The sequence below is a fragment of the Rhipicephalus sanguineus genome, chromosome 10 (genome assembly GCF_013339695.2).
Source record: "Rhipicephalus sanguineus isolate Rsan-2018 chromosome 10, BIME_Rsan_1.4, whole genome shotgun sequence".
In the NCBI taxonomy this organism is placed as follows: Eukaryota; Metazoa; Arthropoda; class Arachnida; order Ixodida; family Ixodidae; genus Rhipicephalus; species Rhipicephalus sanguineus.
In genome coordinates, this window is record NC_051185.1 from 69,745,107 (window position 1) to 69,758,127 (window position 13,021).

Consider the following 13,021-nt stretch of genomic DNA (forward strand, 5'->3'; position numbering starts at 1 on the left):
AGGACCTAGAACTGGGAATAGGTAAAAAATTCGCCTCCAAAAACTGTTTTTTTCGCGAGCAATGGCGTCGCGGAAACCCATTTGAGAACCCCTGTTCTATATGCTATGCTTGTCGGGACGCGTTTAGGATACCTTTGTACCAATTTAGCGTTTATTTCAATGTAGTTAACATTTGAAAATAGCCGTAGCGTAAAAAAAAATATTCGTCATAACAAATAGCAGCTATTACATTCTAATATCAAATCAGGTACGACGCTATTCAGTTCGACATGAGAGATTTTAGAATATTCGCACACTCCTATTTAGCAGCGTCAACAAATTTCACCAGCCATTCAGAGGGATCTCGGACTTGTTCAATTGTTCTTTTTGCGGTGTCAGCACTGCAAGTTTCCACGTCACTGTCGACAGTCGCGTAACCGGCGATGTACACGCATTCGCACTTTGGTTCTCGTGAAACTAGCGAAGTCGCTCATCTACGGTTACACACGCGTATGCCCCCAGGAAATGCAAGCAGCAGGCGTCAGCGGCGGCTGAGGAAACCCGGTTTAACCGAAAGGGCGCTTCGTGTTAAGTGGTTTATTGGAACGTCGGGTTTATGGGCTCACTGTTCGGCGTATCCGGGTATTCGGTTTAACCGGCGCGACCAATGACTAACCTACCGTATATATCCCTCATTAATGTGTTATGGGTCGCTGCGGTTGGTCAGTGGTCACGGTACTCAGCTGCTGATCCGAAGGTCGCGGGTTCGATCCCGGCCACGCTGGTGTCATTTGGACGGAGGCGAAACGCGGGAGGCCCGTGCCCTTAGATTTAGGTGCACGTTAAGGAACAGGCGGTCGACATTTCTGGAGCCCTCCACTACGGCATTCCTCATAATCATATGGTGGTTTTGGGACGTAAAACCCCAGGTATTAAGATCTTAGTACGAAAGGAGATCAATTGTATATGCAGATAACAGCTATAGCGAAGCCTGTCATTAGCGATCTTCGCATCTTCGTCGCTCTTACGTCCACACTAACCTTATAAAACCGGTGCTTTTTCTAACACGCGCCTACGGCGTAATGCTATGCACTAACCTTCGCTTTGGTGGTGGTCGCAGGCTGTGGTGGTGGTGGTGGTTGGTTGCATGGCGTGTCGTGTGAGCAACTCCGTGCGCTGTCGAATGTCGTACTCTCCACACTGCAGATGTTGCAGGTTGACTTTGTTGTTAACTATTTCTCTTGCCATTTACAGACCCGCCGGAGCCTTCGAACGTCGTCGATGGACCACTTCCTGGTAAGCACACGGTGTGGGTTATTGGCGCACATTTTTTTTTTTAGACCACTGTACGAAACTCTTTGTAACCTGGCTCAAGACGTAAGTGCAGACGCTGTTTGAGTGATGACTTACGAGATACCCATATACTTGCTCTTTAAAAGCTTGTGTGTACATTTTAAATACCTAATTTTGCACTTGTAACGCGTTTACTATCGTTATGATCCCCCCCCCCCCTCGTCTTTTTTTTTTGACCTATATAAGTTACCGCTTTCACTGTCCAATGAAATATTTAAATGCACGATAAAGAACCCCGTGCGCTCGAAATTTCTGGAGCCTTCCGCTATGGCGTCTCTCCTGATCATATCGAGGTTTTCGGACGTAAAAACCGAACAATTATGAAACATTTGTTTAATTTCCTTGATTCGTGCCGACGGCCAGCGAAATGTTGTCGGATTGCGCGTGATGCGCCATTTTCAAGTGAACGACGCTAAGCACTGGACGACATGTACGTTCGCATTTTTAACAGCCAAAGGAATGATGTTCGCATGCAAAAAAGAAAAAAAAAAGATCGCAAAACTTTGTTGCTTGTAAGCAATCCTTTTTTCTTCTTGCATGCAGATGAATACGAAGTACCGGAGGTATCGTCTATCGATGGTGGCGACACAGCATCGACTACCGAAAGCGGTAAGTCCGTTAATAAGACCGTTGGGCAAGTTTACACAACGATTACACTGCAATCTCTGCGCTCTTAGTTGTGTTATTGTAGTGAATGAGTGCTTCGTTGTTTTAGAAGTCTTAGCAGAGTAGAAAGGGCCGCGTTGACACGCCTGTAAGAGGTCTGCACGCCGTGACGTGAAGAAAAAGGGGGCAAGCTGATAAAAAAATCCTGATCGAGTTCCCCAGTACGCCTCGTGCTTCAATGATATATAGGTTCTGGCGCTACACGCCAGAATTGAGCTCCATCCCCAAAGCTCTGGCTGCTTTGACGGCTGTCTGCGCTAACACTTAACTACCTAATTCCTTCAGTTTGTTTTGTTATACCTTTTTTTTTCTGATATGACACTCGTGATCTCGGCAAACGTGCAGGTACGTGCCATGCATTACTCTAAAAAAAAAATCCTCTGACTTCTTTTTTTTTTGTGATAGTCCTGACTTGCCGCTTATGTGACTCTCTTTAAAGACACGTGAGCTCTCTTCGGAGGTCATTATACTCTCGTAGGAGAGTCGTGGGAGCCAAAAGGGAGTTAACGGGACTCTTTAAAGAGAGTCACATACGTGGCAAGGCATGCATGGGTCACCGAAACTAGTAACACATCGCTTTTTTTTTCTTCCTTAGCGTGGGTTAAACCTTCAATGCATTACGTCGCACCGACTCCATCAATCTTCTTCCCCCCTCTATATTTAGGCTGTAACCATGCACTACATTCGACGATAGAGAATGTGTTCGTAACTGACATTTTTCTTTTTATTTCGTTCTACTCAGACACCAACGACGAGCCCAATGAGATCCACGCGGCGGACGGATTAGATGTGCACGGTGAAGTCCTGTCCCTAAGACCTCAGAACGACGCAGGTAAATAGAACTGCCGTTTTCCTTTATATCGTTTTTGGTGTTTGTGGTTGCTCCGGCGTGGTGGTTCCGGATACGAAGCTACGGTGTCGGGTATCCAGGATGCGGTGGCTTCGTTCTCACGACGTTGCAATGTGCATGGCAATGCCGTGTTTGTCTGCGCTACTCAAGCGGACAAATAGACACACCATAAGTTATAACGTTCTCTATGTCAACGTATCAGTGCACAGATGTATTTTTATCTTATATTGATTCTCAGCAGCCTACTCATATACAAGGTCATCTGACGATATTAAGGCGAAAGCCTTAAATGCATCATGGCCCCGCCACGGTGGTCTGAGTTATGGCGCTCGACTGCTCATCCGAAGGTCGCGGGATCGAATCCCGGCCGCAGCGTCTGCATTTTCGATGGAGGCGAAAATGTTTGCAGCCCGTCTACTTACATTTAGGTGCACGTCAACGAACCCCAGGTGGTCGAAATTTCCGGAGCCCTCCACTACGCCGTCTCTCATCATATCATGGTTTTCGGACGTTAAAGATAATAGATAATATTATTATTAAATGCATCATTAAACACAAAAATCGACTGTCAGGGGTGTCCCGCGGCGTGGGCGTTAACACGACCGATGCAAATTTGTGACGTGGTTATTTCAACATATAACGTCACCATGACGTCGCATATATTTGTGCACTCATGAAGTCACTATGGCGTCGCATAGCGTAAAGTCGCATGATGACGTCATATTATGACATCCTCGCTTGGTCAAAGGTGGGCCGATCACGCAGGCAGTGCAAAACCAGGTGAAGTGCAGAAAGCTTGCAAAGCAGTGCCTCCAGGATTGGAGGCATGCCTCTGATCTTGGAGGCACTGCAGGACCTCGTGAAGCGCAGAAGGCTTAGGGCGGCGGGGGGGGGGGGGGGGGGGAGGATCAATACATCGACTGAGAAGAAAAGCATGGCTTTCGCCTTCGAGTCGTCTTAGGCGAATGCACAAGGGAGCCTGCGAGTTTTGATCAAGTGTTGGTTAGAAATGAACCTTTTCGCATAAGCATGTTTTTGTTGTCTGCAAGGGATAAGAGAGCCGAGACTTAGCTCTTTAACCTGTCGCAGTGTAAAAAGTGTTTATGGAAATACATTACTCGAATTTAATGAGCATTACCTTGGAATTTTATTTGGAATATAGTAAGAGCCAACAACCTTTTTACCAGCCCTAAACCAGTATTTATTACATATACGAGTGATTAATATTGCTAGTTTTGGGGATGGTGTGTTTTATTGTGTTTCTGTTGCGTTTTCGTTGCTATTTCTTTACAACTTGTCTGTGCCGTATGTTGTGTTGCTGCAAAAGAAAACTAGGTTCGTGGTAGCGAAGCACTGAGTCTAGACACCGAGGGCTCGGTCAAGCCTATTTATTGGAACATGAAATACTGATGCAACCGATAGGCAAAACAGACAGCTAGTGATCAAGAAACAAGAGAAAGAAACATGGTCTTGTTAGCCTGAGATGTTAGTAAACTGTCGGCGAAAAAAAATTCTTCATATAGATGACCCTAATGGCTCACACGAGTGCAGATTGTGATTCAGTTTTGGTTATTTCCAGCTCGATACGCAGTTGGCCGCAGTCAATTCCAACAGCTGATGTCGTACGGACTGACAATATTAGCTCCGTGGGCAGGTCGCTTACACTGGTCGCTTCATACTAGGAATGCCGGTACGCTTTCATTTAATTACAAGATGCTGCCCCGGATGGTCAAAGGTGTGCAATTACAAAGCTACGTCGTATATTCAATTGAACGCTCCGTCATATAAACGCTGCGTGTATAAAGCGCTGTGTTACGTGTACTACTGCGTTACGCGTATTACTAACGTCACTTCTACCACCATCCATTTACAAGAACGTAACTAGGCGCACCCCCCCCCCCCCCCCCCCCCGCACCCCCTACTGCCCTCCGCGATTACTGAACGGCGAGCGGTGGTTTCGGCCTACCATATTTGCTCTCCTACAACAAACATTGACAAACGGTAGCTAGTTTTAGCTAGTATTGGCTGAACGACTGCGAATGTCGATTAGTTTTGGCTTAATGACACACTCTAAGAAGAAAGAGTGACTCCTTTCTAAGAGTCCTGACTTGACACGTATGACTCTCTCTAAAGAGGCACGTTAACTCTCTTGTGGGTCACACGACTCTCAAAAGAGAGTACAATGACCCCCACAGAGGGAGCTGTGCCTCTTTAAAGACAGTCATATACGTCGCAAGTCAGGACTCTCCGAAAAGAGTCAAATGACGTTTTTTCCTTAGAGTGCACTGTCGTAGGGTCGATTCCACGAAAGATCGAAAAAGGGTGTATATTTGATGTTTCCGATTTTCCTGATAATTTTGTATGTTGTGCACATATGACTGCACAGCACGAAATCGCAGTTCTTTTTCCAATAAAAATTTTTTTCAACACAGGAAAATTCGACAAGTGTCGCCGGTTGACGACGACCATTTTACGAAGAGTGCGTTTTCGTAAATTCACAATCATGCTGGCAGCCACTGAAGCTATATATTACAAATATCTTTCTTTTTGGCGGAAGTAGAAGTAAAGAGAAAATAGCTCTTATCATTTCATGGAATTCTGAGTAAATTATGTATTTTTAAAAATTCACGAAAAACGCTGCGTTTTTGAAAATCAGTCAAATTTGGGACGCTATGGCTACTTCTGTGAACATCTTAGCTTGTTCATATTTGCAGTATGAATAGGCCTTTATGTGAATAATGAACCTCTGCATTTGTATTTCTCTAATAATTTTCAAAGTAGTAAATTTTCATGCTCGAAACACCAAAAAGAGAAAAGTGCTCCTCCATTCAAAAATCTATAATAAAAAAAACCCAATCTCAATTTTGTTCAAAGTCCCCCAAAATGTTCTCAAAGGACTGCAGAATGATATTATGAAAAAACATGTTGCATCATTTTTATTACAACAAAAGCAGAAAATGTCAAACATTGTGTTTCCAGAGCGTGGTGGCTACTGCGCAAAGGACATCTCTAGTAACAAGAAAATACAGTAACAAGTCTTTTTTCTTTTCTGAGCTTCGCTAAACAACAGTAATCTATGGTCGGAAATTGGGAACTGTTTTATAAAGAAAAATACCGTTCCAATTAAATGCATTCGCGTGGTTTTCGACTTCACGCCAGTGTTAGACATCCCTCAGTCCACAGTATGCACTTTCAGTTGTAGCCTCCTTTTCTTTCATCTATTTCAGTTGAGTATAATTCATATCTTGAGTGCTAAGGAACGCATTCCCTCCATGCGTCTCTTATGATGATGTGCTGTGCCAGAATTGAGAGATTGGTATAAAAGCCAAGGTCTCTTCATGAATGGAAATGAATTTCTGCAGAGCGGTCGCCAAGAGGTGTGGTTTTTGTTGGCCCAAATGTGTACGTTGTCAAACCTTATGTGATCAATGCAGAGTTTAAAAAGAATCGATTACGTGAAGATTGGTGGCAGCAGTTCTGGCCACGGACAAAACACGTTTTGTTTGCATTGCATCTGCTTTGTTTTGCATATCCTTCTTTCTCTTGAAGGAGTGCTGGCAGATCTGGTTTCCCTCTTGAATTGAGCGCGCATCCTGCTTCATGACCCTCCGCAAAAGAGTCTCGATCCGATATCTTCTACGTAACGAAAATTCTGCTGCAGCGGAATTTTCTTTTTGTGCACCATGAGGCAGTCCGTACAAAATCTCAGCCATGGCTATAACGCGTACCCATAGCCACCTTCAGAGCGTAGGATAGTGATCGCATCAAAGTGAAGCACAATTTGGATGCTTAACTTCTATCTCAGGTGGTGTTTGGCTGACTGGCACAGCCGTACTCGTTGCTGTCGTCTGCTCAGGCGGGCGTCCATCGCGCCGCCCTTTGCACCTGTCCGCCTAACGCATGCTACTCCGTTTACACGAGTGCTTGTAGCGCGGGCCACACGATCCGCACGGTGCGGATCCAGAGACCGGGCGGGAGAGCGACGAGCGGTGAAAAATGTATCGTGTAACCAACGCAATCGACACCCCAGCTTTTTCTCGTGCATAGCGACAAAGCCTGGCAAACAATGTGTGGCTGCTGTGCTTAGGTTGCACTACGGTACTCGCCGTTCACCACGGCCGCCATTTGCGATTTCTCAGTCTTACAATGCATGATCGACTCAGCTACACATATTTCGCGTTTAGCTTCGTTACTTTTACATAAGCGCATTTACTAAAAAAATTATCCAGAGGAATGAAAATGTCCGTGCTGCCCGTCGACGAGGAATGTAAGTGGTGTCGCAAATGCATTTAATTGGAACGATCTTTTTTTTTTCTTTACAAAACAGTTCCCACTTTCCAACAATAGATCATTACTGCTGTTTAGCGAAGCTCAGAGAAGAAAAGAGACGTGTTACTGTATTTTCTTGTTACTAGAGATGTCCTTTACGCAGTGGCCACCACGCTCTGGAAACACAATGTTTGACATTTTCTGCTTTTGTTCTAATAAAAATGATGCAACATGTTTTTTCATAATATCATTCTGCAGCCCTTCGAGAACATTTTGGGGGACTTTGAACAAAATTGAGATTGGGTTTTTTTTATTATAGATTTTTGAATGGAGGAGCACTTTTCTCTTTTTGGTGTTTCGAGCATGAAAATTTACTACTTTGAAAATTATTAGAGAAATACAAATGCAGAGGTTCATTAGTCACATAAAGGCCTATTCATACTGCAAATATGAACAAGCTAAGATGTTCACAGAAGTAGCCATAGCGTCCCAAATTTGACTGATTTTCAAAAACGCAGCGTTTTTCGTGAATTTTTAAAAATACATAATTTACTCAGAATTCCATGAAATGATAAGAGCTATTTCCTCTTTACTTCTACTTCCGCCAAAAAGAAAGATATTTGTAATATATAGCTTGAGTAGATGACAGCATGGTTCCGAAGTTACGAAAACGCATTCTTCGTAAAATGGTCGTCGTCAACCGGCGCCACTTGTCGAATTTTGCTGTGTTGAAAAAAATTTTTTACTTGAAAACGAACTGCGATTTCGTGCTGTGCAATCATATGTGCACAACATACAAAATTATCAAGAAAATCGGAAACATCAAATATACACCCTTTTTCGATCTTTCGTGGAATCGACCGTAGGGTAATGCTGGCTAAATATGGCTAAGCGATGAAATATTTTGCCGTTAATTGTGGCAAAATGACCGCTATAAGGTAGGGTGATGTTGGTGTACTTTAGTGAGGCATCCGTTAGCGCTGAAACATCCTGGCTTAGTTATGGCTCGTGTTAGCTAATGTCAATTGTAGGCTGTCCACTGCCAAGACAGCAACACTGCCCTCATGCAATCGCAATCCAATGATGTTCTCGCGTATGCATAAACAACTTCAGCTGGTTCTGTCTACTCGTTTCCTGTGCCGCATCGAAACAACGTCGCCGCACCGTACGATAATCCCGGCGCGTCATTGAAGCGTGTGATTACATAATTACTGCAATACGAACAGAGTGTTCAATTGAGTGATCGGGAAAGACCACCCGCACTTAGCAAAGTTCTTGGACCACGGCCGCACCCCGTCAGAGGCGCAATGAGCGCTCTTTGTGATTTTTAATGGACAGAAGTTTAATGAGCCGTTTATAATTGCCGTTATTGCTCCTTTTCATAATATTTTGTTGTGAATGAACATACATCATAGTCATGTTATATGTAAGCACTATTAACATCTGTCTATACGGACTCTATTCGCAGGTGATCTATATGAGCCTTCTGTGTAAACTGGACTCTGCCCATATATAGACACTACCCATTCCTTGTACGCCAGAGATCGTATATATGCTGCTTATTTTTTTTTTGTTCTCTATAGTTATTGTTTTCGTGTTTCTTCAATACTAATATCATGTTGTTGGGATAGCCGGCTCTAACATAGCCTACCTTCCCACGTTTTCTTATACATAAATTCTTTTTATCCCAGGTTTGGCTCCCCACGCTATGGTGGTGCCTAACTCTCATAGGCCGGCGCCCGTGTCGCCGTATGATAGGCCGTACCTGCCTGTACAGTACAACCCCTTGCACAGCGATTACAGGCAACCTCGGCGACCCTTTTCTTTTGGTAAGCGATAGTGACTTATCAAAGCTTTCGTACGGGTGAGTCGATTCATGTACCCAAGTCGGATACAACTTTTATAAGTCCGCGGCATTTGATCCTCAAAGGCGGATGAACACAATCCTGCCCCAATGGGCGTGCGCTCCGGACTGACGTCATGAGCCGGACTGCCGGTGATCCCGCCTTCGGAGAACACTGCCGAGTGCATGAGCGGGACTATTTCTTTAGTCGCGGAGGCGATCGGCTGCCGCGCTTCGGTATTAGGCAGGGCCTCTCCGTACTTAAGTTGTATCTGGCTTATAGGTTGAAACGCTGCGCGACCGAGCTGAGAACATGGGCCGTGTGCTATACGACCACTTTCGGGGACAACGTCGCTTTCCGTGACGTAGAAACTGGCGTATCCAATGACCGAAGCGACCGTATACTTGACCGCCTTTCCTCAACGAGCCAATCAGCACTGGAACAGATATAAGTGCGACATCTCAAACATCTTGGAATGCGGCTCTCGGAACACAGAAACGCATAGCGAGCGCCACTCAGAAATAGCGCTTGTCCTTTGTACTATTTTTTTTGTTTTCGTACCCGTTTAGGAAGTCGTGCTACTTGTTTGCCCCGAATAAGGCAAAAGAAACTATCCCGGTCATCGAAGTTTATAAGTGAAAATTGTTAAACAGCACTCGAGAGTTAGTGTTGGCAAAAAGTCTGTCCCCGTCTCGGCCACGCTGCGTTTTAACCTGAAAGCCTAGATATTTTGGCCTTAAAAGTATGTTTTCACGTTAGAGATACCGAGGCGAACTAATAGGACTGCCTAGAACGGAGTAGCTTTAGTGAAGGAAGGTCTGCTTGTGGCTTAAATAGAATAGTGAACGAAAAATCATTCCCTTTAGCTAACTCTAAGGAAGGCTCCGGCCTGTGTTCTCACGACTCGTTAACTCGTACTGGTGTCCCACGGGCACTTTTGATAGCGATTTCGCCTGATCCGGAACCAATTTATTTGATCATGATCGGCTTCTTTACGCAAGCTGTACAAGGGAGCTAATCACTGTTGAGAAATGATTCCAATCGGGCTTAATCGCGATCAGCCGTGCACCTTGTGACTACGCCAATCACGCGTGCGCGCAGACATACACGTATGAGAGAAACCAAGGAAATGCAGGAAGGTTAAATGGACGCACGGCCGATGTGCTACCGTGCGCTGGGGAACAGCTGCTACAGGAATAAAAAGTAATAAAATAGAAAATAGACAAAGCACTATAGTACTTGAGTCTGTTCCATGTCTGTTCCGCCAAGACTTGCTTGATCTGTATCGCGCTAAGCAACCGGTGACGATCACAACGTTCTATCGACGGCCAGCTTTGTCAAATGTTCATTCCGACACTATGCATCAACTTTTCTTGATTGGCGCCAGTATGCCCTACCGCATAAATAAATTCAGTGTCCTCTGCGCATTCGACCCGCCATGCACGGTGGTATAGTGGTTATGGTGCTCGACTCCTGACCCCAAGGTTGCGGGATCCAATCCCGGCCGCGGCGACCGCATTTGGGTGGTGGCGATATGCTAGAGGCCAGTGTTCTTTGATTCAGGTGAACGTTAAAGAACCACTGGTGGCGGAAATTTTCGGAGCCCTCCACTACGTATTTCATAATCGTATGTGGCTCTGGTACGTAAAACCCAATCAGTTGCATACCCGTTGAGGCATCTGCTACATTACCACTTATGCGTTCGGCTAAGACGACTGAATGGCGAAAGCCATCCGCTGGTGTGACTGTTTTACCGTGCACTTTACACCACGGGAACACATCTTAGCCTTTTGAAAATTTCTGTAGTCACGCGAACGCCGCTTTTTTTTTTTTCGCGAACGCCGCAAAGACTAAATGAAAGCTCAGCTCGTGCTCAAGGTCACGCTCACGCCGACTTTTCGTTCGAGGTCATGTTCGCATGAGACATAAAGCTTTCGCCTTAGTAAATAGATCTAATAAGAAGGCGTTGCACTGGGCTGTAGTTGGTACATTGTCAATACGGGTAAAAACCAGCGTAAAACACAAACACGACGGGACAAGCTGGTGCTTGCAAATGAAAAAAGTACATATGATTACAAAGGCTAATTTAAAAACAACCCTGCGCATGCGCGAGCAGCCATCCGTCGCAATAGGCAGAATCTTAACTTCCTATACCGTGGCGTTTAGACAACTCACCCGACTTATCGCTGGCGCAGCTCTTTTCATGTTTCGTTATGTAGAATGCTTCCAAAGCTTCTCTGTAAGTGGCAGCTTGCCCCAACGTTTTCTTGATTTCTTTTGTGTGATACGCTTGCTTTTTTATCCGTATTGAAAAGGGTGCAAGCCTGTTTCTTGCATGGAGACCAGGAGCGGTCGGTGTAAGGTTCACTTTCCGATTCGTCCAGAGTGTTCAGAGGGAGCCGTGATTTGAAACATCGCATGCGAAGGATTTTTGTTTGTGTGTAAAGAATCGTACTTGCCTCCTCCAATCAGCTGCATTCCTTTCACATGTTCGCACGCTGTCCGACGTGAAGTGAGGAGCTTCCGGTGCACCTTCGAGGGCCATGCGTGTGGCATGCGGAACCAAAAGAACATCGGAGCGCACTTCAAGCTCGTCTCCGACAGCATCGCCGGCAGAAAGGGTAAGTGCGGCATACTTAGCCAAAGTGCGGCATACTTCGCCAGATAGTGGAGACTGTGGACAAACCGCATGTTTGCAAACATATATAGTACGCGTCTCAAAAAAAAAAAAAAAAACGCGCTGACACTTCTTTTATTTCGAAAGCTTGCCCTTAAGGCAGGGTTGCCAGGTCTGGCTACTTTACGCTAATTTTGGCTACTTTTTGAGGCTGGTGGCGGCAGAATAGTCTTGGCTACTTGGCTACTTTTTGGCTACTTTCTTCTTCCGTCGATTTGAGCTAAATTATAAGTATCCGGTGACATCGCAGCCGCTGGCGTTCGAGTACGGGGTGTCAAGACATGGCGGCCAAAGAGTGCTTGCGGCTCCCAAAATTGAATTGAGCACTTGCATTGGACAGAAAATGAACTTTAATTAAATGAATGGGGCTCAGTTGCCTAAGCAGGGGTAAGGGAGAATGGTGGAGATAGAATAGACAAAAAAAGCTACATGTTTATAACCTGCCGACGTCGGCTTATTTTGCGGGGCAATGGCAATGCGTGCAGGCCTCGCGCACTAGAGCAAAAAAAAAGGTCTTTGGATACATGGTAGGGACTCGGGGAAAACTGTTGCACGGTGATTAAATTTGCAGGCTCCCTATTTCGGAACCAGACTTCAAACCGTATAATTGGAAGGGAACTGGACAATCGAAAGCGCCCCGCTTCCAGGGCACTCTGAACTCAACATTATAAATCGGGTATCCGACGAACAGCTTTTCACTTGATAGGGTTACATAAGGACTGCATCTCTCGGATATTAGCTACTCGGACTTCGTCACCACGGAAGAAATTATTGCGAAAGTGACTACAGTTTATGCTGCAATCCCAGCAACTGTTTTTGAGCACACTAATGCGTATACTGTATTGTCGTTGTATATATAGTCATTTTAAGAAAAGTCATGCAAAACGCGTGAAGAGTGTTATATTTCTTTTGCAACAGCGCATGGCGTCCCCGGTAATCGTATCGTGGTTTTAGAACGTAAAACCCAAAGTATTTATTATTATTATTATTATTATTATTATTATTATTATTATTATTATTATTATTATTATTATTATTATTATTATTATTATTATTATTATTATTATTATTATTATTATAACAGCGCAAGAAACTTCGTCATTGTGTAGGAAGTGATTGTTAAAGTTATCAATTTATACTTTAATCTCAGCAATTCTGATTTTGAAGGGTTTGTGCTCTACTTACTTACATTTCCGCCGAAAGGCTTTTGCATTTAGTCAGTTAAAAAAAAAAAAAAAACGTCGAAGTTGTTCCCAAACACGCGTGGCTACCTTTGCTGTCCTTGGCTCAATTTGACTGCTTTTTGGCTAATGTTTCCTGATTTTGAGGCTATATTTTGTTTTTAACCTGGCAACCCTGCCTTAAGGCTTCCTCACCTGCGAC

The 13,021-nt window shown here is 44.6% G+C and overlaps 1 protein-coding gene across 3 annotated transcripts in view; it reads left to right on the plus strand.

Annotated features, from left to right (window-relative positions):
- LOC119372097 (uncharacterized) overlaps positions 1–13,021 on the plus strand; it is a 40,766-nt gene that overhangs the window by 14,723 nt on the left and 13,022 nt on the right. For all 3 annotated transcript variants that reach the window (XM_049419861.1, XM_049419862.1, XM_049419863.1), the window contains 5 exons: positions 1,234–1,275; positions 1,876–1,941; positions 2,741–2,830; positions 8,809–8,946; positions 11,475–11,582. In XM_049419861.1, coding sequence (XP_049275818.1) covers positions 1,234–1,275; positions 1,876–1,941; positions 2,741–2,830; positions 8,809–8,946; positions 11,475–11,582 — 444 coding nt within the window. The remainder of the gene's footprint in view (positions 1–1,233; positions 1,276–1,875; positions 1,942–2,740; positions 2,831–8,808; positions 8,947–11,474; positions 11,583–13,021) is intronic.